This window comes from Geotrypetes seraphini, chromosome 1 (genome assembly GCF_902459505.1).
Source record: "Geotrypetes seraphini chromosome 1, aGeoSer1.1, whole genome shotgun sequence".
NCBI lineage: Eukaryota > Metazoa > Chordata > Amphibia > Gymnophiona > Dermophiidae > Geotrypetes > Geotrypetes seraphini.
This window is the reverse complement of record NC_047084.1, coordinates 394508559-394535701: the sequence shown is the minus strand read 5'-3', so window position 1 is coordinate 394535701 and position 27143 is coordinate 394508559. Positions and strand designations below refer to the sequence as shown.

Here is a 27143-nt window from a genome sequence, read left to right as displayed (position 1 = left end):
CAAGCCGCCATGCAGTTAGAGATGGTGCACTTAGAGATGGGATGTCCCAACTTGTTCGGATCAAAGGAGATGAAAAGTTGAGGAGCAGTTCTGTGCGGTTTGGTTTCCAGGTAGAAAGCCAAAGCACGCTTACAGTCCAGAGTATGAAGAGCTGATTCTCCAGGGTGAGAATGAGGCTTTGGAAAAAATACTGGAAGAACAATGGATTGATTGAGGTGAAATTCCGAGACAACTTTAGGAAGGGGTGCGGAGGACCACCTTGTCGTGATGAAACACTGTAAAAGGTGGATCAGCCACCAAGGCTTGGAGCTCACTGACTCGTCTAGCAGAAGTGAGGCCAATGAGGAAGACAGCTTTCCAAGTGAGATACTTCAGATGAGCCTTGTTGAGAGGTTCAAAAGGAGGTTTCATAAACTGAGAGAGAACCACATTGAAGTCCTAAACCACTGGAGGCGGTTTGAGGGGAGGATTGATATGAAAAAGTCCTTTCATGAATCTGGAAACCACAGGATAAACAGAGAGCAGTTTCCCTTGCAGAGGCTGATGGAAAGCAGCAATTGCACTAAAATGGACTCGTATCGATGTAGATTTGAGGCCAGAATGAGAAAGGTGCAAAAGATAGTCCAAAACCGAAGACAAGGAGGAGTGTTGTGGCTCATGATGATGAGATAAACACCAAGTAGAGAATCTGGTCCACTTTTGGTGGTAGCATTGTCGAGTGGCAGGCTTCCGTGAAGCTTCCAAGACGTCTCGCACAGGTTGGGAAAACTGGAGAGGAGTTATGTTGAGAGGAACCAAGCTGTCAGGTGTAGAGACTGCAGGTTGGGATGAAGCAGAGATCCCTGATGCTGTGTAAGTAGTGAGGGAAAAACAAGTAGAAGGTACGGCTCCCTGGTGCTGAGTTGAAGGAGAAAGGAGTACCAGGTTTGCCTGGGCCACCGTGGAGCAATCAGAATCATGGTGGCCCGGTCTGACTTCAGTTTGACTAGAGTTTTCTGAATGAGAGGGAATGGAGGAAACACATATAGGAAGAGATTTGTCCAGTCCAGAAGAAAAGCATCTGCCTCGAGGCGATGAGGAATGTAGATCTGGGAGCCGAACTGAGGCAGTTTGAAGTTGTGGGGGGCCACGAAGAGGTCTATCTGAGGCGTTCCCCACTGAGTGAATATCTGATGAAGGGGCGTGGAGTGGAGAGTCCATTCTTGCAGTTGCAGAAGGCGACTCAAGTTGTCCGCTAAGGCATTGTCCGCCCCCTGAATGTAGGCAGCTTTGAGGCGAATCGCCCAATCCCACACTTTCAGAGCTTCCTGGCAGAGGGGGGCCGATCCCGTCCCTCCCTGTTTGTTGATATAGTACATGGCGACTTGGTTGTCTGTGCGAATGAGGACAACCTGGTCGTGAATCAGATGTTGAAAGGCATTGAGAGCGTTGAAGATTGCCCTGAGGTCCAGGAGATTGATGTGGCACTGGCGGTCCATGCTGGTCCAGTAACCCTGGGTGCGGAGGCCATCCAACATGAGCCCCCAAGCATAAGTCGACGAGAAGGTCGTGAGGACTTTCTGGTGATGGGGCGCGGTGAACACTAAACCTCTGGATAGACTGGAGGATAGCATCCACCAACAAAGAGACTGTTGCAGAGCAGGAGTGACCTGGATGTGTCGAGACAGAGGATCGGACACCTGCATCCACTGAGATGCCAGGGTCCACTGAGGAATCCTGAGGTGAAGTCTGACAAAAGGAGTCACGTGAACTGTAGAGGCCATGTGGCTAGAAGGATCATCATGTGTCTCGCCGATATGGACGGGCGAGAGGACACCGAGTGACAGAGGTGGAGGAGAGCTTCCCGGCGTGGAGGAGTGAGGAACGCTCTGAGTTGGGTAGTGTCCAGGACAGCTCCAATGAAGGGGAGAGTCTGGAAAGGCTGAAGATGGGATTTTGGGAAGTTTATCTCGAATCCCAGATGCTGCAGCAACCAAATCATCTTCTGGGTCACGAGGACGACTCCCTGAGATGTTGAATCCTTGATGAGCCAGTCATCCAGGTAGGGGAACACCTGGAGGCCATGGTTCCTGAGTGCTGCGGCCACTACTACCAGGCACTTGGTGAAGACTCTGGGTGACGAGGCCAGGCCGAAGGGGAGCACTCGGTATTGAAGATGAAGATGTCCCACCCTGAATCTGAGGTATTGACAGAAGGCCGGGTGAATGGGAATGTGAGTGTAGGCCTCCTTGAGATCCAGAGAGCATAACCAGTCGTTCTGCTCGATGAGGGGGTACAGGGATGCTAGGGTCAGCATGCGAAATCTTTCTTTGACCAGAAATTTGTTGAGCACCCTGAGATCCAAAATGGGGCGGAGATCGCCGGTCTTCTTCAGGACAAGGAAGTACCAGGAGTAGAAACCCTTGTTCTGTTGTGACAAAGGAACCGGCTCGACAGCCCCGAGTTGCAACAAGGCCTGGATTTCCTGAAGAAGAAGGGCAGTCTGGGTCAAGTTGGAAGGATACTCTCTTGGAGGGTGTTCCGGAGGAACTTGATGGAACTGAAGAGAGTATCCCTCCTTGACGATGGAGAGGACCCATAAGGTGGTGATAGTCGTCCATCGGTGGTAAAAGTGATGGAGATGACCTCAAATCGGTGGAGCAACTGAGAATGGCAGAACGACAGATGTTATGCCCTCTATGACACAGTCAAAAGGGCTGAGGAGCCTTAGGGACCGTTGATGGTTGAGGCTTCTGATGCTGCTTTTGGGAATGCTGCCTCTTCACAGGCTGTCAGATGGGTGGAGCCCGTTTCGGAGGATAACGCCGCTGGTAAATCAACGGTGGGCGTGATGGATGAGGAGGAGCAGGCTTAGGCTTCTGACGCAGGATGGACTGAAAAGACTTTTCGTGGTCCGAGAGCTTCTTGTTTGCCGCCTCGATGGACTCGTCGAAGAGGTCGGTACCATCGCATGGCACGTTGGCAAGCCTGTCCTAGAGATTGGGGTCCATTTCGATGGTCCTGAGCCACGCCAGCCGGTGTATGGCCACCGAGCATGCTGTAGCTCGAGCCGAGAGCTCAAAAGCATCGTTGGAGGACTGCATCAATTGAAGCCGGAGTTGGGACAACGAGGCCAGAACCTCCTGGTACTCAAACTGTACTCTGGAGTCCAGATAGGGCGTGAACCTCTGGAGTACAGACAGGAAGAATTCAAAATATGTGATGAAATGGAAGTTATAATTCAAATGGAAGTCATCATGGAGTTATGATAAATTCTCCTGCCAATTCGGTCCATGGTCTTGCCCTCCCTACCAGGTGGAACGGTGGCGTAGACCTGGGAGGGGTGAGACCGCTTCATTGAGGACTCCACCAAAAGGGATTGATGGGAGAGTTGGGAGCCATCAAACCCTTTGTGGTGAACCGTGCGGTACCTGGCATCCAATTTTCCCGGCACAGTAGGGATGGAATAAGGTGTTTCAAGGCACCGCACAAAGGTCTGGTCCAGCAGCTTGTGTAAGGGAAGCTTGAGGGATTCAGCCGGAGGTTGAGGAAGGTGCATATTCTCCAGATATTCCTTCAAAAATTTAGACCCCGTGTCCAGGTATATGTCTAAATCAGTTGCCATCTGCCGGAGGAACAAGGAGAAGGACAGCTGGTCAGCCAATGCAGGGCCTTGAGAAGGACTCGAGGACGTCGAGACCTCTGGATCCAATGAGGATGGGGATCGTGGTGGTAATAAAGACCCCAGTGTGTCCTCGAGCTCCGGCATCGGAGGGGGTGAAGTAGCCAGTGGTGAATACTCGAGAAAAGGCTGCTTCCAATGAGGCGAGGCGTGCCTGGAAGAGTGCCTCGATGAATGCCACGAACGCTGATGCAAACTGTGCTTGGAAACCGGCCTCGATGGACGAGACGAGTGAGTCTTCGCTGAGGCCCCCAGATAGTGGATGGGGCTGGAAGCGGTTGATCGAAGCAGAGGTGGTTGGCTGGGCTCGCTCCGAGGGACTCGTATCGGGTGAATCGGCTCCAATTGAAGCATTGGCAAAGACTCTGCTCCTTGCATCGAGTGGATCGGTTCCAATGGAGGCACTCGCAAAGACTATACTCCTTGCATCGAGTGAATCGGTTCCAACGGAGGCATGGGCAAAGACTCTGCTCCTTGCGATGCATGCATTGATGCCAGGCCAGACACTCGCAGAGACTCTGCTCCCTGTTGAGAGTGTGTGTATCGCTGAGGCACCGGAGGCGGCTCGACCTCGCGGGAGACCTCCGCGTGCCCAGGCTGGATTTGGGAGAGAAGCTTAGGCCCCATGGTGGTGAAGAGCTCAATGAATTGCTTCTCCAGTAAGGTCTGGAACGAGGCCGGCAAGGATGGATCTGCATCAGCAATGGTACCACCTGCACGGGCCTCGTGCCCCTTAGAGGCAGTGTGTGAGTGCTTGGGCTTGGAAGCCTTGGGCACTTTTAGCACTACCGGTGGAATGGGCTGCTGTGCTACCTGACCTGAAGAGACCGAGGAAGGCATCGCAGCAGGCGCTGGAGTCTGAGCCGGCATAAACGAAGCGGGCTTGAGGAGACTTGAGGCTGCAGAGGTGGGAGACTGGTGTGTGGATGATGTCGAAGGCTAGGGTCCCTTCGATGAGGATGGCTCCGCCGAGGACTCCATGAACAGCAACTCCCACAAGACGCAACAACGCTTGAAAGCACGTGCGGTGAGTGTGGAGCAAGGCCGGCACGATTTCGGAAGATGTTGAGACCCGAGACACCGAAGACAGCATTGATGAGGGTCCGTTAGCTAAATTGTGCGCTGGCACTTGGCACACTTTTTATGTTTAAATGATTTTTATTATTCCAGCAGGAAGAAGCAAATACAAACAGTAGTACCATTCAGGAAATAACATTTTTAGCAATATAATCAGTTCCCCTCCCATCCCCCCCCCCCCTCCCCAAGAATCCATGGCCAGTCCAACAACTGAGAGTGGGAATAAAATCTTAAAGATTCAAAAGTCTACTGCGAGCACGCGGTGTGAGGTCCTGCCAGAAGTGCTCCCACACTTGGCACACTTTTTAAAACCGGTGATAGGCTGGGACATAGGCCGTAAAAGCTCCGCCACAAGATCGAAGCCACGTAGCCTGCCCGGTCGAACGGATGGAAGAAATTTTTTTTTTTTTTTTTTAAACAATAAAGAACGACGAAAATCAGTGATTAAGAGAAAAAGAAACCAAAACCTCGGACTTTAGAAGGCACAAGTGAAAAACTTCATGCAGAGAGTCGAAGACGGACTTCTCGGCTCCGTGGAAAAGTAAGAACTAAGGAGACGCGCCCTGCACGGAGCGGGAAGGCACTCGCGCATGCAAGATGCGGGCGACTCGAAACTTCGAGTTTCTTCAAGCAAGACTGCTTGTGAGGCGTCCGCATCGGGGCTCCGTTGGATCACATCACCCATTAGTGAGAATACCTGCCTGCTTGTCCTGGGATAACGGAGGTTACACGAAAGGAGCAAGAACCACGTTAAGATCCCAAACCACCAGAGGAGGTTTAAGGGGCGGATGAACATGGAAAAGGCCTTACATGAAGCAGGAAACCACAGGATGAACAGAGATAGGCTCACCGACAAGCGGCTGATGAAAAGCAGTAAATGCACTAAGGTGGACACGAATCAAAGAGGACTTGAGTCCAGCGCCCGACAAGTGCAACAGATAGTCTAAGACAGCAGACAGGGAGGCAGAGGATGGCTCAAGCTGCCGAGTAGCACACCAGGAAGAAAATCGGGTCCACGTCTGATGGTAACATTGTCGTGTGGACTCCTGCCGAGACACCCCCAGGACGTCCAGCACAGGCTGGGAGAGCTGGAACAAGGGCATTAAATCTCGAGGAACCAGGCTGTCAAGTGCAGAGACTGCAGGTTGGGATGAAGCAGTGAACCCCGACTCAGCGAAAGCAGAGAAGGAAAACAGGCAAAAGAAGAGGCTCCCTGGAACTGAGTTGTACAGAAGGGAGAATCACAGCTGCGGGGACCACCGAAGAGCTATCAGAATCATGTTGACCCGCAAGGACTGGAACCTGACGAGAGTCATCAGAATCAGAGAGAATTGAGGGAACGCATACAGAAAAAAGTACGTCCAATCCAGCAGAAAGCATCCGCTTCGATTCCGAGAGGGGTGTAAATCCTGGAGTAGAAGCGGGGTAACTTGTGATTGAGGGGGGACGCAAACAGATCGACATCTGGAGTCCCCCAACGAGCAAACACCCGACGCAGAGCCAGGAATGGAGGGACCACTCGTGAGGCTGCAGAAGACGACTCAACCTGTCATAGTAACATAGTAACATAGTAGATGACGGTAGATAAAGACCCGAATGATCCATCCAGTCTGCCCAACCTGATTCAATTTAAAAATTTTTTTTTTTAATTAATTTTTTCTTCTTAGCTATTTCTGGGCAAGAATCCAAAGCTTTACCCGGTACTGTGCTTGGGTTCCAACTGCCGAAATCTCTGTTTAAGACTTACTCCAGCCCATCTACACCCTCCCAGCCATTGAAGCCCTCCCCAGCCCACCCTCCACCAAACGGCCATATACAGACACAGACCGTGCAAGTCTGCCCAGTACTGGCCCGGAATATAGACCGCTTGAAGAAACATATTGCGGCGAATGGCCCAAACCCAGAGCCGCAACGTCTCTTGGTACAGGGACAGGGACCCCGTGCCCCCGTTAGTTGATATAATACATGGCGACCTGGTTGTCCATGCGGATCAGCACCACTCAGTCGCGAAGCAGGTGGCAAAAAGCTTTCAGAGCAAGGAGGATCGTACGAAGCTCCAGCAGAGTGATGTGACAAAGGCGGTCTGCACTGGACCAAAGACCCTGAGTGCGAAGACCGGCCAGACGAGCCCCCCCAAGCATAGGCCAACGAGTCCGTCATGAGGACTTTTCACGGAGGAGGAGCATGAAACAGAAAACCTCTGGAAGAATTGGAAGAGAGTAGCCACCAACAGAGAGAGTTCTCCAACAAAGGAGGCACGACAATGCGTCGAAAGAGAGAGTCTCGATACTGATTCCATTGGGACGCAAGAGTCCACTGGGGAATGCAGAGGTGAAGTCTGGCAAAAGGAGTCACGTGAACCGTAGAGGTCATGCGACCAAGGAGGACCATCAGAGGTCGAGCCGGGGCCGAAGACAGAAGGGCCACCTTCCGGCATAAACGAACAAGGGCCTCCTACCGAGGCCAAGACAAGAAGGAGCGCAGACAAACTGTGTCCAGGATCGTTCCAAAGAACTCCAGAGACTGAGAAGGACAGAGGCGAGACTTGGGGAAGTTCACTTCGAAGCAGAGACTCTGAAGGAGCAAAATGGTTCGATTCGTCGCTCACAGAAACTCCTGGTGAGAGGATGCTTTGATCAACCAGTCGTCGAGGTAGGGAAACACCTGCAGGCCGCGGAGACACAGGGCAGCAGCTACCACAATCAGACAGTTCGTAAAAACCCTCGGAGAGGCCGCCAGGCCGAAGGGAAGAACACAATACTGGAGCTGGAGATCCCCCACCAGGAATCTCAGAAACCGGCTTGAGGCCGGGTGTATAGGAATGTGCGTGTACGCCTCTTTGAGGTCCAGTGAGCACAGCCAGTCCCCTTCGTCCAAGAGGGGGCACAACATTGGAAGGGTGAGCATACTGAATCGTTCCTGGACTAGAAACTTGTTCAGGGCACGGAGATCCAGGATCGGACGCAGATCCCCCGTCTTCTTGGGCACCAGAAAATACCGGGAGTAGAATCCCGTATGCCACTGATCCGGAGGAACCTCATTGAACGCTCAGAGGCGAAGTAGGGCTCGAGCTTCCTGCAACAGAAGGGGCAGTTGAGACTGGCCCAAAGGATACTCTCCGGGAGGAAGGTCTGGGGTACATGACTGAAATGAAGAGAGTACCCTACCCGAATGATGGAAAACGCCCAACTGTCAGAGGTAAGGCTGTCCCACCGTGTGTAGAAATGATGGGGACGCCTCCTGAAGGGAGGGGAGAAGTCTCCAGAAGGAAAGGAGCCCGGAGGCTCATACTGGAATAGTCAAAAAGACGGTCCAGGTTTCGCCGGAGCCGGCGGCTGGACTGTAGCTTGGCACTGCTGCAGCTATTGCGGCCGCTTCGAAGGAGGCCAAGAGAATGCAGGAGTACCTGTGGGTACCTCCGGAGAGGGATTTTATAACTGCCAGGCTGGAGGGTCTTCGGCTTAAGGCGCACCAGAAAAGCGAAGGACCGTTCGTATTTTGAGAGGCGCTTAAGTGGCCGCCTCGATGGACTCATCAAATAGCGCAGTACCCACGCAAGGGAGATTGGCTAGATGATCCTGGAGATTCGGATCCATAGCCACACTCTGAGCCAAGCGAGGCAATGCATGGCGATTGCAAAAGCTGTGACTATCGAGGACAACTCGAAGGTATCATAGGCCACCTGGAACATATAGAGCCAGAGCTGGGAGAGAGTCTCCTCTAAGAGACAAAATTCCTCACTACAAGAATCCGGCACGTCTGCCTGGAATGAGTGGAGGGCTTCCACACAGAACCGGAGTTAGGACGTGAAGATAAAGTTATAGTTGAGGACACGGTTCGCCATCATCGAGTATTGATAAAGACGGCAACCAAACTTGTTCATTGGACGTCCCTCCCGCCCCGGCGGGACGGCAGCATACACCCTCGAGGGGTGGGACTTCCTCAAGGAAGACTCAACCACCAGGGATTGGTGAGAAAGTTGAGAACCTTTTTAATCCCTGAACAGGATCCGGTAGACGTCAACGTCGAGGCACAAAGCCCCAGTCGACGCTGAGGCACAAAGCCTCAGTCGAGGCTTCGAAAGGTGGCACCATACAAATGAAACTGGTAATGAAGGTGCAGCAGTGCGCTCCATAGAGGGCAACCTCGAGAATGAGTATTCCCATGAAAGGAGGCAAGCTTCGAAGGTCTCATAGAGGCTGGCATGACTGCACTCGATGCCTGGAATGCCTGAGACTCAGCTGGCGGCATTACTGAGGTAATGCACCTAGGAAGGAAAGAAGAGACTTACCCGAGGATGGAACCCACGAGGCACAGCAGACGGGATCAGAGGGATTAGACGAGTCCGTCACTGGGGATCGATGCCACGTTAGCTCGATTCCAATGAAGGAAAAAGGCCCAGCCACTCTACTCACACGTGGTGAACCCAGTGAGAGGCCAGGGGAGAAAGAAAAACACAGCCGCAATGTGGACTAGCGGCAGGGCCGGAGCCCAAGACAGGCCCGATGGAGGAAAACCAGCGGGAACACAACAAAAAAATTTTTGTTTTGTTTTTTAAATAAGAGGCGCTGCACAGCAACTTAAAGAAAAAGAAAAGAAAAGAAAGAAAGCCACGGTGCGAGAAGGCAAGTAGGAAATGGCAGAGCTGTAGAACAGGGCTTCTTGGCTCTGCGGAAAAACAAGAATTGAGGCCACGCTGAGGAGACGCGCGCCCCAACTCGGGCGGGAAGGCACACGTGCGGTACACTCGCAAGCATGAAGATCTTCAAGCAAGTTTGCTTGCGAGAGTATCCGATCGGGGCTCCGTGGATGACGTCACCCACATATAGAGAATATGCTGCCTGCTTGTCCTGGGATAACTTACTTTATGCAAAAGTTTTTTGCCTATGATACTTTGGTGGAAGAGTGTGACACAACTCTCCATCAGTCTGAGGCTTTTTCTTTCACTTTGTATAAATTATTAAAGGCACTTAGTGGTTTGTTTTCAATGGAGTCCTATTTCACTGAGCACATTTTTTAAAGCCACTCGTCATCCTCTTTGACATGGAGGGAAAACAGCCAATGCAAAGTCAAAGGGCTCGATGGCTCAGGGAGGTCGAGTTTTAAAGATATATTGAAAATCGTGGATGCTTCTTGGGCACCAAAGACTCAAAATAGTCTGAAGGCCAAACAAAAATGAGGGTGGTTAAAATTTGACCAAACTTGAAAGGAAAAAATATATATATATTACGAAGAGGAGAAAAAAAAAATACAGGAAGGCACAAAAATATCAAAATTTCATGTGCTAAAGAGACAAAAATGCAGCTTCTCAGCTCCATGGAAAACTAAAGACTGATGGGTCCTGCACATTGACATCAGGCAGGAAGGAACCTGCACACGTGTGGTGGTGGCACTGCCTCAAAAATTTAATTAACAGTAAACTTGGCAGTGTCCAAACCAGGCTCCGTGGATGACATCATCCACATGTAAGAATATAATGCCTGCTTATCCTCAAAGAGTTTGTTTTACATAGTGTATAGTTTGCTTCTTATGATAGATGTATATTGCTTTTTCTCCAACATTGGATTTGAGCTTCTAGTAAAAAGACCTCAGAATTTACATATAAACCCCACACAATTAAAGACCTGATAGTGCCCCCCTCCCCCCAAAAAAGGATATTCCAACACACTGAAGTCTTCTCATAGCCTTTTCCTGATCTGTACCTTCGAATAACTTAAAGAGAAGGTATTTGTTGTATGGAAGAAATTATTATATGTGATTATATGTATCTGCTATAATAAAACTCTAAGAGCGCATGCACACTTCAAACGGCATAATCCTGCCTCCGTGATTTGTGCCTCCGTGCCAGACATGCGCAGTACAGCATGCGGCGCATGCGGCAGTGGACCCTGTGGTGGTTTGGTTTGCGGCCCATGTGGTGGTTTCCTCAAGCTTCTTCCAGCTGGAGCCTGCGGCAGTTTCCCTATCTATATAGCCTGTGGCGGTGCGGCAGTTTGTGTGTGACGTTTTCCCTATCTACACAGCCTGCGTCGGACCCTGCCAGAGCTGTTTAATTTTTACAAGGTAGATGGGAGAAAGGGGCTGGAGCTGAAGCATCTCAGCGCACGAGAAACAGACAAAGGGGGCCAGGGAGAGAGACAGACAGAAAGACAGACAGACAAAGGGGGCCAGGGAGAGAGACAGACAAACAGCAACAGACAGCGGGCCAGGGAGAGAAACAGACAGACATATATTCTAGCATCCGTTAATGTAACGGGCTTAAACACTAGTGTTTAATATTATGACTGTATTTTTATAAGCCTCCTAGGTATAGGTGGGTAAGAAATTTTTTAAATAAATAACTTCATGCTCTAGCTCTTTTTTCAGCAAGTTTAGGTCTCAGCTTCAAATTCACTTGATAAAACAGGAATAGTTTGGTTCTTTTTCCAGGAATATGCAAATCAGCTCAACTACAATGATGGAATCAAAAAAAGCGTGGAACAAACACACAGAGGATCTCTAATTAGAAAACAAATGGTGAGAATCAAACCCAATTCCCCGAATTTTCAAGCCACTGCACTAACTACAAGGCTACACCTCCGCACTAATACAAGTTTTTCAAGTTTATTTAAAATTGATAATAATGCTTATAAAAATTTTCTAAGCGCTGTATATAATAAAAATAGGGGGGTACGAAAATCAGAAATAAACGGGACAATCTTTAAATAATAACCAACGGGAATAAAGGGGAAGAGTGGAAAGAACTACAATGGTATAAAGAAAAGTTCACAATAAAGGGGAAAAAAATGATGGGATGGGAACATGACTAGAAAATTTTTTTATGAAAATAGAAGAAATTGAGGAACTAACTGATTGGTTGTTTAGACATAAAGCTACTGGATTTAAGGGCTCCTTTTATCAAGCCACAATAGCGGTTTAACGCACGTAATAGCGCGCGTTAAACCACCGGCTGTGCTAGCCGCAACCGCCTCCTCTTGAGCAGGCAGTAGTTTTTGGCCAGCGCAGGGGTTAGCACGTGATGAAACGTCACACTCGTTAACCCGACTCGATAAAAAGAGCCCTAAGTTTCAAATGCGTCCTTAAAGAGAAAAATTTGCAAGGAACTCTTAAATCTTTCCAGTATGGATTCCTCTCTATGATAATTTGGGAGCAAGTTCCAATACAGGTGTACTTTAACATAATATGATCCTGAAGTCAGTTATTGGAGGGGGGGGAAAACCTAATTAATTTGTGTTTGCTATGACAAAGGATGTGAATAATTATGCATGGAGACTTATTGGACATAATTACCTTATGATTTCTATAATTTGTTCTCTCTCACTGAAAGTGTAATGTAATGTAATTTATTTCTTATATACCGCTACATCCGTTAGGTTCTAAGTGCAAAATATATTGTGATTAGTGAAGCAAATTCCTACTTTAACACATTTTGAACCTTTATTTGTTCAGAGAGCAGAATGTAAAAATATGGACAAGGGTATGAAGACAAGGCCTTCTAGATAGGTAGCTCTCAAAACAACTCCATAGACTATGTCTTCAACCTGGATGAAAGAATTAAATGTCAAATCACCACCTAGTCACCACCTAGTGGCTGATATAGAGCCACAACCCTTCTAGAATGAGACTCCCAATATAACCACAGCAACAGCAATGAGGTGCTTCTTCTATTCCTACAGAATAACTTGGGGAATTATTTAGATCTTGCCCGGTACTTGTGACCTGGGTTGGTCACTGTTGGAAACAGGATGCTGGGCTTGATGGACCTTCAGTCTTTCCCAGGTTGGCAACTTTTATATTCATATCAAGTTTATACCTGTACCGACCTTCTTTCTGCTGAGATATGCCCTCGGGTGGGAACCTCTCCATGTACTTGAGTAGCTGGGCTCAGGATCACTGCACTGTGACCAACTTCCAAAAAAGACTTGCCAAGTCCAAGACTGTTCCTTGTCAATGTGTAGAGAGGTTTTGTATTAAGTTCTTCTAGTTGGTATGGAAACCCGGGCTGTCTCAATGTGGCTTTTGGCTTTCCTAAAAATAGTTAAAAAGAAAATCTCAGTACCACAATCTACAAACCCAAGATGTGTTTTATTACTAGAAAGTGAAACAGAGAAATTCTCAGTCTTTCTGCTTTGAACTGAAAGGCTTATGCAGTATATAAATAAAAAATTATATTATGTTTCCCTAAACTATTCCTTTTAAGGTTTTTAATAGCTTCTTTTTCAGCAAGATTGTACCCTTGCTATAGATTCACCAACAAAACAAATAACTTGATTCTTCATCTAAGGGATATTCAATCAGTTCAATTACTATGACTGAAACAGGTATGCTTTATTTAAAAAATCTGTGTTTTGTATGTACATCCCTATAGCTTCCAGCTCATTTTTTTCCCTGTCCATACAGTTTTGTTTATTGAAAATGGACTATTCAAGTGAAGACAATGGAGGAGAACTAATCTCTACGCAGTAATGAGAACAAATCATCGCATACTGGAAACAAAATATTCTGCAATCCACAAAGAAAAAAACTATTGTAGTGTCCAATAGCATAAAGGTAATCATACTGACCACAAATTGTCATGCTTTAGCATAATTCAGATTGCCAAATGCTTTATGAAAAATTGTAACTGGAATTTTCTCCAGTATTCATTAAAGGAAAAAAAGGAGAGAGAGAACTGGGCATATATAGATTGACACAGGAGAGTTATGCCAAAAATGGCTATGTTGAATCAGAAAATAGCCAAGGAGGCGAAAAACTTCAAGCCGTTCTTTCGATATATTAAGGGGAAATGACCCGCGAAGGAAGCGGTACGGCCGTTGGATGACCGAGGAATGAAGGAAGTGCTAAAGGAGGACAAAGCCATCACCGACAAACTGAACACATTTTTTTCATCTGTGTTTACCGAAGAGGATATACGCAACGTACCAGAAGCCGACAGGCTATACGCGGGAAACGAAGACGGGAAACTGACAGGGTTAACGGTCAGTCTAGAAGAAGTATGCCAGCAGATTGATAGGCTTAGAAATGATAAATCCTCAGAACCGGATGGCATCCATCCAAGGGTAATCATGGAACTGAAAGGGACTATAGCTAAACTGCTTCAACTAATAGCCAATCTGTCGATCAAATCGGGAAGGGTTACGGAAGACTGGAAGGTGGCGAAAGTTACACCGCTATTCAAGAAAGGTTCGAGGGGTGATCTGGCAAAGCACAGTTACTTACCGTGTTATCCAGGGACAGCAGGCAGATATTCTCTACATGTGGGTGACGTCATCCACGGAGCCCCGTCACGGACAGCTTTTCAAGCAAACTTGATTGAAGATCTCAAAGTTTGCTAGTGCTGCCCACGCACGCGTGCCTTCCTGCTCCACTAGAGAGCACATCCCCTCCTCATGGTCTTCAGTTCAGATAGCTAGCAAAGAAGCCAACCTCGGGGAGGTGGGAGGGCTGTGAGAATATCCCAGGACAAGCAGACAGCATATTCTCTACATGTGGGTGACCTCCAAGCTAACCAAAAAGGGATGGAGGGAAAGTTGGCAATTTATGAAAACAGATTACGCAAAACCGACTGGCCAAACTGGCCATCACGCCTGGAAAAGGCATCCAAACAGTAGTGAGAGGTGAAGATATGAACCGAAGACCAAGTGGCAGCCTTGCAGATCTCCTCAATAGGCGTAGACCTGAGGAAAGCGACAGACGCCGCCATTGCTTGGACTCTATGACCCGTGACTCGACCTTGCAGCGAGAGACCAGCCTGAGCGTAGCAAAAGGAAATACAAGCAGCCAACCAGTTGGATAAGGTCCGCTTGGAAACAGGGCGGCCCAACTGATTAGGATCAAAAGAGATGAAAAGTTGAGGAGTCGTCCGATGAGACTCGGCGCGTCACAGGTAAAAGGCTAACGCCCTCTTACAGTCAAGCATGTGAAGCGCCACCTCACCAGGATGGGAGTGAGGCTTCGGAAAAAACACAGGAAGAACAATGGACTGGTTGAGGTAGAAATCCGAAACCACCTTAGGCAAGAATTTAGGATGAGTGCGAAGAACCACCTTGTCATGATGAAATACAGTAAAAGGCGGATCCGCAACCAGAGCTTGCAGCTCACTGACTCTGCGGGCAGACGTGAGAGCAACTAAGAACACCACCTTCCAAGTGAGAAACTTCAGAGGAGTCTTATCAATGGGTTTAAACAGAGGTTTCATCAATTGAGCCAGAACCACATTAAGATCCCAAACCACCGGAGGGGGCTTGAGTGGAGGATGAACATTGAAAAGGCCCTTCATAAAGCGGGAAACCAGCGGATGGACAGATAGCGGTTTCCCATCAAGTGGCTGATGAAAGGCAGCAATCGCACTGAGGTGGACTCGAATAGATGTCGATTTGAGGCCAGACCGAGACAAGTGGAATAGGTAATCCAGCACAGAAGACAAGGAGGCCGAGGGCGGATCCATGCAGTGTTCAGCACACCACGCCGCAAATCTGGTCCATTTCTGAGAATAGCATTGTCGAGTGGAGCTCTTCCTAGAGGCCTCAAGGACATCCCTCACCGACTGGGAGAAACCTAAGGAGGGAGGCACGTGGAGAGGAACCAAGCTGTTAAGTGTAGAGACTGCAGATTGGGATGCAACAGTGAACCCCGACTCTGAGACAGCAGAGAAGGAAAAACAGGAAGAAGCAGTGGCTCCCTGACACTGAGCTGGAGGAGCAGGGAGAACCACGGCTGCCGGGGCCACCGAGGAGCTATCAAGATCATGGTGTCTCGGGCCGACTTGCGATGTACCAGGGTTCTGAGAACATAAGAACATAAGAACATAAGCAATGCCTCTGCTGGGTCAGACCTGAGGTCCATCTTGCCCAGCAGTCCACTCACGCGGCGGCCCAACAGGTCCAGGACCTGAGCAGTAATCCTCTATTTATACCCTAGAAGAGCGACGGAGAGGAAAGGGAGGGAACGCATAGAGGAACCTGCCCGTCCAATCGAGAAGGAAAGCATCCGCCTCGAGACGATCTGGGGAGTACATCCTCGAACAGAATCGAGGCAACTTGTGATTGCGGGGCAAAGAGAACAGATCTACCTGTGGCGTTCCCCACCGAACAAAGACCTGCCGCAGAGTTTGAGAATGGAGGGACCATTCGTACGGCTGAAGAAAGCGGCTCAACTTGTCCGCCAGACAATTCTGCTCGCCCTGGATATATACCGCCCGAAGGAAGATGTTGTGGCGCAGCGCCCACCGCCAAAGTCGAAGGGCCTTTCTGCAGAGCAAGAGGGAACCCATCCCCCCTTGCTTGTTCACGTAATACATCACCACCTGGTTGTCCGTACGCACCAGGATGACGCAATCCTGCAGCAAATGACGAAAGGCCACCACGGCGCAGTAAATGGCCCGGAGCTCCAGAATGTTGATGTGGCAGTGACGGTCCGCACTCGACCACAGACCCTGAGTCCGAAGGCCATCGAGGTGCGCACCCCAAGCATATGCTGAGGAGTCCATCGTCAGAAACTTCTGATGCGGGGACGTGAGAAAAAACAAACCTCTAGACAGATTGGACGAGTTGGTCCACCAAAGGAGCAAGCGTTTCAAGGAGGGAGTTATCACAACGAGTTTGGAAGCGGGCTCCCGATCCTGCCGCCACTGAGACACCAGGGTCCACTGAGGAACACGCAGGTACAACCTGGCAAACGGCGTGATGTGAACGGTGGAGGCCATATGCCCCAGAAGGATCATTATCTGCCTGGCCGAAACCGACGATCTCTGAAGCACCAGCTGACTCAGCCTCAGGAGAACGGCTTGCCGTGGCGGAGGCAAGAAGGACCGGAGGCGGACCATGTCCAGCACCGCCCCGATGAACTGCAGGGACTGAGAGGGGCACAACTGAGACTTGGGGAAGTTGATCTCGAACCCCAGACTCTGGAGGAAGGTAATAGTCTGACAGGTCGCTGAAATAACCCCCTCCCTCGACGGGGCCTTGATAAGCCAGTCGTTGAGGTACGGGAACACCTGAAGGCCCCGCGACCGTAGGGCAGCCACCACCACCACGAGGCACTTCGTAAAGACTCATGGGGAGTAAGCGAGCCCGAACGGGAGGACCCGATACTGCAAGTGAAGGTTCCCCACCCAAAAGCGGAGAAACCGTCGGGAAGCCGGATGGATTGGAACGTGAGTATAGGCTTCCTTCATATCCAGGGAACAAAACCAGTTCCCCTCGTCCATCAAAGGATACAAGATGGGAAGCGAAAGCATGCGGAATTTCTCCCGAACCAGGAACTTGTTCAACTTTCGGAGATCCAGGATAGGACGAAGGTCCCCAGTCTTTTTGGGAACCAGGAAGTACCTGGAATACACTCCCGAGCCCTGTTGACAAGGGGGAACCAGTTCCACTGCCCGCAGACGAAGAACGGCATGCGCTTCCTGAAGTAGCAGAGGCAGCTGTTCTCCTTCCGTAGGTGACTCTCTGAGGCCTGTCCGGCGGAAGAGTACGGAAGTTGAGGGAGTAGCTTCCCCGAATGACGGAGAGGACCCGAGAGTCCAAAGTAATCTCCTCCCAACAATGCGCAAAGGCGCGTAGACGTCCCCCTATAGGCGGAGAGGAAACCGCCAGGGCGGGGGAGGCCAGCCTCCGCCCGCACGGCAAGTCAAAAGGACGGTGAGGGTTTGGTCGCCGTAGAAGTAGGAGGTTTAGGAGGGGCCCACTGTTGTTGCGGCCTCCAAGGAAGAGGGTGAGAAAAGGCAGGCATAGACTTTTGCGGGTATCGCCGCGGAGGAGGGCGGAAGGACTTGGGCGAAGCGGGCTTCGCCTTAGGTCAGACCAAGGAAGCAAAGGAGAATTCATGTTCCGAGAGATGCTTAGTAGTGGCCTCGATGGAATCATCGAACAACTCTTTCCCGAGGCAGGGAAGGTTGGCCAACCGGTCCTGCAGGTTCAGATCCATATCAACGATGCGGAGCCACGCCAGACGGCGCATGGCTATCACAAAGGCTGAGACCCTAGATGACAATTCAAATGCATCATAGGAGGCCTGGAACATGTACAGCCACAGCTGCGCTAGAATATCCACAAACCGTCGAAAATCTGCCCGGCGCTCAGTAGGCAAATCCATCTCGAAAGAGGGAAGAGCCTTAACACACCACTTGAGATAGGATGTAAAGGTAAAGCTGTAATTCAGAACTCTGTTCGCCATCATAGAGTTCTGATAAAAGCGTCTCCCAAACTTGTCCATCGTCCGGCCCTCTCTGCCCGGCGGGACAGCCGCATACACCTTGCAGGGATGAGACTTAAGGGTTGACTCCACCACCAAAGACTGGTGGGAAAGCTGAGCCTTTTCAAAACCCTTACAGGGCACCGTACGGTATTGAGATTCCATTTTAGATGGAATGGCAGGAATAGCATACGAGGTCTCCAAGTTGCAACACAGGGTTCAAGGGAAGCCGCAGGGATTCCCGGGGAGAATAAGGAAGAACCAGCTCCTCCAAATACTCCTTAGTATACTTGGAATCCGACTGGAGGTCCAAGTTCAAGGCCTTCCCCATATTCAGAACAAAACGGGTGAAGGAAGAAGGCCCGCTCTCAGATTGGCTCCCCTGGGAGGTGGTCGAGTGAGACCGCAAGGCAGCAGAAAAGGAGGGGGAAGCCTCCCTGGAATACTGCGGAGGGACTTCGGAATCCACCCTCCGAGACGTCGAAGAAGCCCCGCTAAAGGAGAGGGGGGGAATCAACGAAAACCTGCATTTGGAGGTACCCCAGGGGGAGGGCCCCCGGTGTCCGAGCCTTCGAGGCTCTGTAACCCTTTGAGAAGGAGACCGGATCCCCTGAGGTCGGCGCCTCACGAACAGGAGAGCGCAGCAGACTCGGGTTGGACAAGGTAAGGTCCAAAGCTTTGATGGACCCGGTAGTGCGAGGACCCGGGGACCTACCTCGCCTCGAGGGGGATGCCCGGGGATGCTTCGCGAAACGCCTCGATGGATGCCTTGATCGAGGTCGATCCGAGAGAGAAGCGTGCCTCGAAGGAAGCGGCAAGGAATCCGACGAGTAGAGCCGTTGGGACCGGTGCACCCGTTCCCGAAGAACCTCGAAGGGGCGCTCAGGCTGGTCAATAGCGCACGAGGTCGAGGCCAGTGCAAGGTGAGCCAACGCCAAGGAGAGCTCCGAGGAAATGATCGCCTTCAACACCTCCTCAAACATCAGCATTGTGACCATGGAAGGCCGAGTAGGTGCAGCAGTGCGTTCCACCGGGGGCGACCTCGAGGAAGAGTATTCCCGTATGGTGGAAGCATGCTTGGAGGACTTCGAAGTTGGTCTCGTCGAGGCCTGCGGGACTACACTCACCGCCTGGATGGCCAGAGACTCCGAGGAAGGCTTCTTCGGTAGCTGAACTGAACCTGAAGAAGAAAGAGGGGGACTTACCCAGAGCCGTCTTCGAGGTCGAGGCCGCCGAGGCCTTCGAGGTCGAAGGAGACCTGCCCGGTGCCGAGTCTTCGAAGCCGACGTCAAGACCGGGGTCGAGGCCAAGACTGGGGTCGAAGCAGGAGCAGTCTCCATAGTAAAGAGCTCCTCAATCCGGGCCCTATGGCGGAGAAGAGCCCGAGGTTGGCGTGTGGCACAGCGAGGATAGGAGTCCGTCGGGTGGTCCGCTCCAAGGCAGAGAATACACCAGCGGTGCGGGTCTGTGATTGAAATAACCCGACCACACTGGGAACACTTTTTAAACCCAGTGAGAGGCCGGGACATAAGTCAAAAATATGGCCGTGACCCGCAAGGCCAGGCGGCTACAGGGAACCGGGTGCCCCCGGTCGCCGAAGCAAAACAAAAAATTCGTACGAACGTGGAGAAAAGATAAACAACAAACCACACAGAAACTCCTGAAGAAAATAAAGAAGCCGCGGTGCTAGAAAGGCACTTAGAGAACGCAGAGAAGAGAGACAGGGCTTTCTGGCTCCACGGAAAACAGGGCTCTCTGGCGCGCGATCTGTGGCTGTGTCAGAAGCGTTCCCTCTGACGTCATGACGTCAGCCATGAATCGCGCACGAGGAGCCGACGCCACCCGCAGCCGACTGCAGAAGGGAGCCGGCCAGAAAACTACCGCTGGAGGTAGAGAGAAGCTAGGCCGCACAAAACTCCTTGTTGGGCCGCGGGTTGGACACCCCTGGAGTAGAGACAGGGAAGAGGATTGGTGCGCGGCTTGCAAAAAAAATGTGTCCCAAGAACCAAAGTGGCTGTAGGAGTCCTGAGACTCTGACTGGAGTTTCTGAATTATTAATTGGTGAAATTAGTGAGTATTTTGGAGTATTTCATATGGTCTTGAATAAACTCAGAACTTTGTATAAGGGATTGAAACCTTCATATACAGTACAAAATGGGAACAGACCAAAATAACTTGACCCATTTCTTTAAATTTATTTCTAATTTCTGCACTGGCAGCTATGACTGTTTGAATGACAATCACTCTATCCAAAAGGAAGAAGACTAAAAATTATTCCCAGAGGATAGTTCCTCATGTAGAGGGATAAAAGTTCACTGCACACAGCTGGTGGAAATGCCCAAAACCAGGTGCTCTAGAGCAGTGTTCTTCAACCGTCAGTCCGTGGACCGGTGCCAGTCCGCAGAAATTTTCTGCTGGTTCACAGGGCCGGCACGTCCATCGGGCCCTAGACACCGTTCTTCAGCTGCCAGTCCACGGTGCAATCAACGCAGCATCTTCGGGCCAGCTTCCTGAGTGCTGCAGTGCACAAAGCCATGGGAAAAGGCTTCTCCACGCGGCCTGCGCTTGAACCGGAAGCCTTCTCTCTGACATTGCAACGTCAGAGGGTAGGCTTCCAGATGAGGCGCGGGACGCATGCGAGGAGCTGCTGCCCACAGCTTTGTGCAATGCAACACTCAGGGAGCCGGCCCGAAGATGCTGCATTGATCGCAAAGTAGACCGGCCCAAAGATAACACCGGGGAGCAGGCCAGAAGGCAAGGCACATGGAGGGAGAGAGACAACAACGGTAGGGGAAATGCTTTTATTTTTTTTAATTTAGTGATTGATTTGTCTGTTCAGGAAGAAATGCATTTGTTTCTTTTCCTCTGAGGTTGTACTGCTTGCAGAGCCTTGCATCTTAGGGTTTATAAATATTAGTACAGTGGTGCCTCGCATAAAGAACGCCTCGCACAGCGAACGCTGCACACAACGAACTTCATGTCATGATTCATACAACGAACTTCGTTTCACACAACGAAGTCGCCCGAGCTTCCACGATCGCTGCCAATGTATTGCATCCTTCCGCGCAGGCACTGCAGGCAGTCGTTAGTCACTGCGCTTAACTTAAGCACGTATCACGGCAATCGTTCTTCATTACGAATTAAATCACGCACGCACGCACGCATGTATCACGGCAGTCGTCCTTTTAAGATAAACTCAATATTTTTTATATATCATGGCTTCTAAAAAAAGCAGGAAGGTGATTTCTGTTGAAATGAAACGGGAAATAATTAGAAGGAGTGAATGTGGGGTAAAACAGTGTGACCTCGTCAAAGAGTTTGGCCTCAGCAAGACCACCATTTTCACAAATTTATCTTTTTTTATGTCATGTTAGCATATTTTATGCTGCAGAACGAATAATTTTTTTTAACATGTATTGTTATGGGAAAACGCGTTTCACATAACGAACTTTTCGCATAACAAACTTGCTCCTGGAACGAATTAAGTTCGTTGTGTGAGGCACCACTGTACTTTTAATTTTTGGTCCTGCATTTGCATGGGGTTATCTGTTTTATGGTAGGAATGAATGTTAAAAAGCATATATGGTGTGCTTTTAATTTTGTGGTTAAGCATTATGTGCTGTTAATACAATTATATTGTGTGTTTATATGAAAAATGAATGGAACAAATGGTGTTACAATTAGTACTATTATGGGGGCGGGGTTTGGGGCAGAGATTAAGTGGAGATGGGCATGACTTATCCAAGTGTTCTTCAACTGCTGGTCTGTGGACTGGTGCCGGTGCCCAAATAATTATTTTATTTCCACCGGTCCATAGGTGTCAAAAGGTTGAGGAACACTGCTCTAGAGATCCAGATCAATTGTAGATACATTTGATAACTCTTCAAAAGCATTCTAGAAATGGTCTAGTTCATCTTACCTGCATAATCCTGATACCCTGCACAGAAAGCAATGTTACTTACCGTAACAGTTGTTATCCAGGGACAGCAAGCAGCTATTCTCACTAGTGGGTGATGTCATCCGACAGAGCCCCGATACGGACGTCTCACAAGCATGTCTTGCTTGAAGAAACTCAGAAGTTTCGAGATGCCCGCACCGCGCATGCGCCAGTGCCTTCCCGCCCGATGGTCCGGGCGTGTCTCTTCAGTTCAGATAGCTAGCAGAGAAGCCAACCCAGGGGAGGTGGGTGGGACGTGAGAATAGCTGCCTGCTGTCCCTGGATAACAACTGTTACGGTAAGTAACATTGCTTACTCCCAGGACAAGCAGGCAGGTATTCTCACTAGTGGGTGACCTCCAAGCTAACCTCAATGGGATGGTGGGAGAGTTGGCAACTTAGGAGAATAAATTTTGTAACACAGTTTAGCAAACTGTCCATCCCGTCTGGAGAAAGTATCCAGACAATAATGAGAGGTGAATGTATGAACCGAGGACCAAGTGGCAGCCTTACAAATCTCCTCAATCGGTGTCGATCTGAGGAAGGCTACCGAGGCTGCCATTGATCTGACCTTATGGCTGTGACCTTACAGGGAAGGGGTAATCCAGCCTGGGCATAGCAGAAAGAGATACAAGCCGCCATCCAGTTGGAGATGGTGCGCTTCGATACAGGGCATCCCAACCTGTTCGGATCAAAGGAGACAAAAAGTTGAGGAGCAGTTCTGTGTGGCTTGGTGCGATCCAAGTAGAAAGCCAAAGCACGCTTACAGTCCAGAGTATGAAGAGCTGATTCTCCAGGATGAGAATGAAGCTTTGGAAAAAAACACTGGAAGTACAATGGATTGGTTGAGATGAAAATCAGAGACCACCTTAGGCAGGAATTTAGGATGAGTGCGGAGGACCACCTTGTCATGATGGAATACTGTGAAAGGTGGATCCGCCACTAAGGCCTGAAGCTCACTGACCCTGCGAGCAGACGTGAGGGCTACTAGAAAAACCACTTTCCAAGTGAGAAACTTTAGCGGAGCCTTGCCAAGAGGCTCAAAAGGAGGTTTCATAAGTTGAGAGAGGACAACGTTGAGATCCCAAACCACTGGAGGAGGTTTGAGAGGAGGATTGACATGGAAAAGGCCTTTCATAAATCTGGAAACCACAGGATGAGCAGAGAGGGGTTTCCCTTGTAGAGGCTGATGGAAAGCCGCAATAGCACTCAGGTGGACTCGTATAGATGTAGACTTGAGACCAGACTGAGACAGGTGTAGAAGATAGTCCAAAACAGAGGATAGGGAGGCTCGCTGAGGCTCCTTAGAATTGGAAACACACCATGAAGAAAATCTAGTCCATTTTTGGGAGTAGCATTGACGAGTAGCAGGCTTCCTGGAAGCCTCCAAGACATCCCTCACCGCCTGGGAAAACTGGTGAGGAGTTACGTTGAGAGGAACCAAGCTATCAGGAGAGACTGCAGGTTGGGGTAAAGTAGAGATCCCTGATGCTGAGTAAGCAGTGAAGGAAACACTGGAAGAAGGAACGGCTCCCTGCTGCTGAGTTGAAGTAGAAGGGAGAACCAAGGTTGTCTGGGCCACCGAGGAGCTATCAGAATCATGGTGGCATGGTCGGACTTCAGCTTGACCAGAGTCTTTTGAATGAGAGGAAAGGGAGGAAACGCATACAGAAAGCGATTCTCCCAATCCAGCAGAAAGGCAGACGATGAGGAGAGTAGATCCTGGAGCAGAATTGAGGCAGTTTGAAGTTGTGGGGAGCCTCAAAGAGGTCGATCTGAGGCGTCCCCTAATGTGCAAATATCCGACGAAGGGGCTTGGAATGGAGTGTCCATTCGTGAGGCTGGAGAAGACGACTTAGGTTGTCTGCCAAGACATTGTCCTTCCCCTGAATGTAGACAGCTTTGAGGAAGGCATTTTGGCGAACCGCCCAATCCCAGACTCTGAGAGCTTCCTGGCAGAGGGAGGCCGAGCCCGTGCCCCCCTGCTTGTTGACATAATACATGGCGACCTGATTGTCTGTGCGAATGAGGACCACCATGTTGTGAAGCAGATGTTGAAAAGCTTGAAGAGCATTGAAAATGGCTCTGAGCTCCAGAAGATTGATTTGATGGAGTCGGTCCGCACTGGTCCAGAATCCCTGAGTGCGAAGACCATCCTGATGAGCTCTCCAGGCATAGGTCGATGAATCTGTCGTGAGAACCTTCTGGTGGGGAGGAGTGTGAAACAGCAAACCTCTGGATAGATTCGAAGAGGTCATCCACCAAAGTAGAGATTGCCGAAGAGCAGGAGTGACTATGATGTGCCGAGTCAGCGGATCTGACACCTGAGTCCATTGAGAAGCCAGGGTCCACTGAGGAATTCTGAGATGGAGTCTGGCAAAAGGCGTCATATGAACTGTAGAGGCCATGTGGCCCAGGAGGACCATCATGTGTCTCGCTGAGATGGACTGGTGAGAAGACACAGATTGGCAGAGATGAAGAAGAGCATCCATGCGTTGAGGAGGAAGGAATGCCCTGAGTCGAATGGTGTCCAGGACCGCCCCGATGAATGGGAGAGACTGGGTAGGCTGTAGATGAAATTTGAGGAAGTTGATCTCGAAGCCCAAACTCTGCAGGAAATAAACAGTGGCCAGGGTCGCCGAGATGATCTCAGGAGCCGAGGGGGCCTTGATGAGCCAGTCGTCGAGGTAGGGAAATACCTGAAGACCCCTGGTCCGGAGTGCAGCGGCCACCACCACCAGACACTTCGTGAAGACTCTGAGAGACGAGGACAGGCCGAACGGAAGCACTCGGTACTGCAGATGTAGATGTCCCACCAGAAATCTGAGGAACTTGCGAGAGGCCGGATGAATGGGAATGTGAGTGTAGGCCTCCTTGAGATCTAGAGAGCATAACCAGTCGTTCTACTCAAGGAGGGGATAGAGAGAAGCTAGGGTCAGCATGCGAAATCTCTCTTTGACCAAGAACTTGTTGAGGACCCTGAGGTCCAGAATGGGGCGCAGGTCGCCCGTCTTCTTTGGGACAAGGAAGTACCGGGAGAAAAACCCCCGGTTGTGCTGGTCCACAGGGACCGGCTCGACGGCACGAAGCCGGAGCAAAGCTTGAGCTTCCTGAAGGAGAAGGGCAGTCTGAGTCAAGTTGGAAGGATACTCTTGGAGGGTGGTCCGGAGGTACCCGATGGAATTGAAGAGAGTACCCCTCCCTCATGATAGTAAGGACCCAGAGGTCGGTGGTGACAGCCTCCCAGCGATGATAAAATTGATGGAGGTGCCCCCCGATGGGAAAAACAGGAGGAGGCAGAACGAGGTTGGTTATGCTCTCTAAGAGACAGTCAAAAAGGCTGAGGAGCTTTGGGGACAGTAGACGGCTGAGGCTTTTGCTGAGGAGGAGGAGGCTGCCGCTTCGCTGGTTGCCTCACAGGTGGAGCTTGCCTCGGTTGATAACGCCATTGATAAATCAAGGGCGGTCGAGAGGTTCGAGACTGCTGAGGCTTAAGCTTCGGCCGAAGAATGGACTGAAAGGACTTTTCATGATCAGACAATTTCTTCGTGACTTTCTCGATGGATTCGTCAAAAAGATCCGCCCCAGCACACGGAACGTTTGCCAGTCGGTCCTGAAGATTCGGGTCCATGTCAATGGTACGCAGCCAGGCCAAACGGCGCATCGCCACAGAGCAGACAGCAGCCCGGGCCGAGAGCTCGAAGGCATCATAGGAAGATTGCATCAACTGAAGACGAAGCTGGGACAGCGAAGCAACTACCTTCTCGAACTCAAAACGAGCCTGGGACTCGATGTAGGGCGTAAACTTCCGAAGAATTCCAGATAAGTGGCAAAGTGAAAATTATAATTCAGAACTCGGGACGCCATCATAGAATTCTGTTAGATGCGTCGTCCAAACTTATCCTCGCGGCCCGGAGGCACCGAAGCATACACCTGGGCTGGATGAGACCACTTGAGAGAGGATTCGACCAGAAAGGACTGATGTAAAAGTTGAGGACCCTCGAAGCCCTTATGATGCACCGTGTGGTACCGGGCATCCAATTTTCCAGGGACCGCAGGGATAGAGTAAGGAGACTCAAAACATCTCATGAAGGTCTGGTCGAGGAGCTTATGCAGAGGCAGGCGCAGGGACTCGGCTGGGGGATGAGGCAAGTGCATGGTATCGAGGTACTCCTTGGAGTATCAAGAACCAGAATCAAGGGTAATGTCCAGGTCATCCGCCATTTGTCTTAGAAACGAGGAAAAAGACAGTTGGTCCGCCAGCGCCGGTCGTCGAGAAGGACTGGAAGAAGACGAGGCCTCGGGCTCAACAAAGGCTTGCGAACAACAGGGTGAGTGAAAAACATCGGGGTCCTCGAACTCCGGACCCAGCGGAGGAGACCCAGCCAAAGCAGAGTACCCCATACGAGGCAATTTCTTTTGAGGAGAGACGGTCGAGTGCCGAGAGGAATGCCTCGAAGAGTGCCTGGATCGATGCCTCTCTCGATGCCTGGAGGGGGATCGAGACCGCCGGTGAGAATACTGATCCCCAGAAGCCTCCAAAGAGCAGATAGGACTCGAGGCCGTAGATCGGAGAGGCGGAAGATTCGACGCCTCCCGAGACGCCGCCCAGGCTTGATAGGGGGTTCGAAAGAACTCGTCCTGTTTCTTGCTATGCCCAGGACTGGGAGGCCCCGAGGGTGGATGCCACACCGTGTCATGGGGAGGGGTAATAGGCTCCAAGGGAGGCAAGTCACTAAGGGAGGCCTTCCTCGAGGGAATCGGCTCCAAGGGAGGCATGTCACTAAATGAGGCCTTCCTCGAGGGACCGGCCACCGACCGCCGCTCCTCTTCGCCGAGCAACGAGGTCGTGCGTCGCGGAGGAGGAGGAGGGGGCGGCCCGCCCCTCGGAATCGGAACTGGGAGGACACCCTGGATCGTGGCAATCAGCCGGGGTCCCATGGTAGTCATGAGTTCCACAAACTGAGCGTCCAAAATGGACCGCAACGAAGCCGATATGGAGGGATCCGCACCAAAAGGGGGCCCTTCCGCACGGTCTCCGCGCTCTTTCGGTGCAGAGTGCTTTTGCTTGCCAGCCTTCGGCACTTTGAGCACCACCGGTGGAACTGTAGGGGTCGGTACCTGTTCCGAGGAGACGGAGGAAGGCACCGGCGCCGAGGTCGAGGCCGAAACCGGTGTAAACGATGCCGGTTTCAGAAGGCCCGAAGCAGCAGGGGAGGCAGAGGGCTTCGCAGACGGAGTCGAAGCACCAGTCGATGTCGAAGCCGAAGGATCC

At 50.6% G+C, this 27143-nt stretch overlaps 1 protein-coding gene across 4 annotated transcripts in view; it reads right to left on the bottom strand.

Annotated features, from left to right (window-relative positions):
* The window catches only part of TDRD7 (tudor domain containing 7), a 719490-nt gene that overhangs the window by 627347 nt on the left and 65000 nt on the right, over positions 1-27143 (bottom strand). For all 4 annotated transcript variants that reach the window (XM_033917728.1, XM_033917758.1, XM_033917748.1 and 1 more), the window contains exon 4: positions 12562-12766. In XM_033917728.1, the coding sequence (XP_033773619.1) occupies positions 12562-12766 (205 nt within the window). The remainder of the gene's footprint in view (positions 1-12561; positions 12767-27143) is intronic.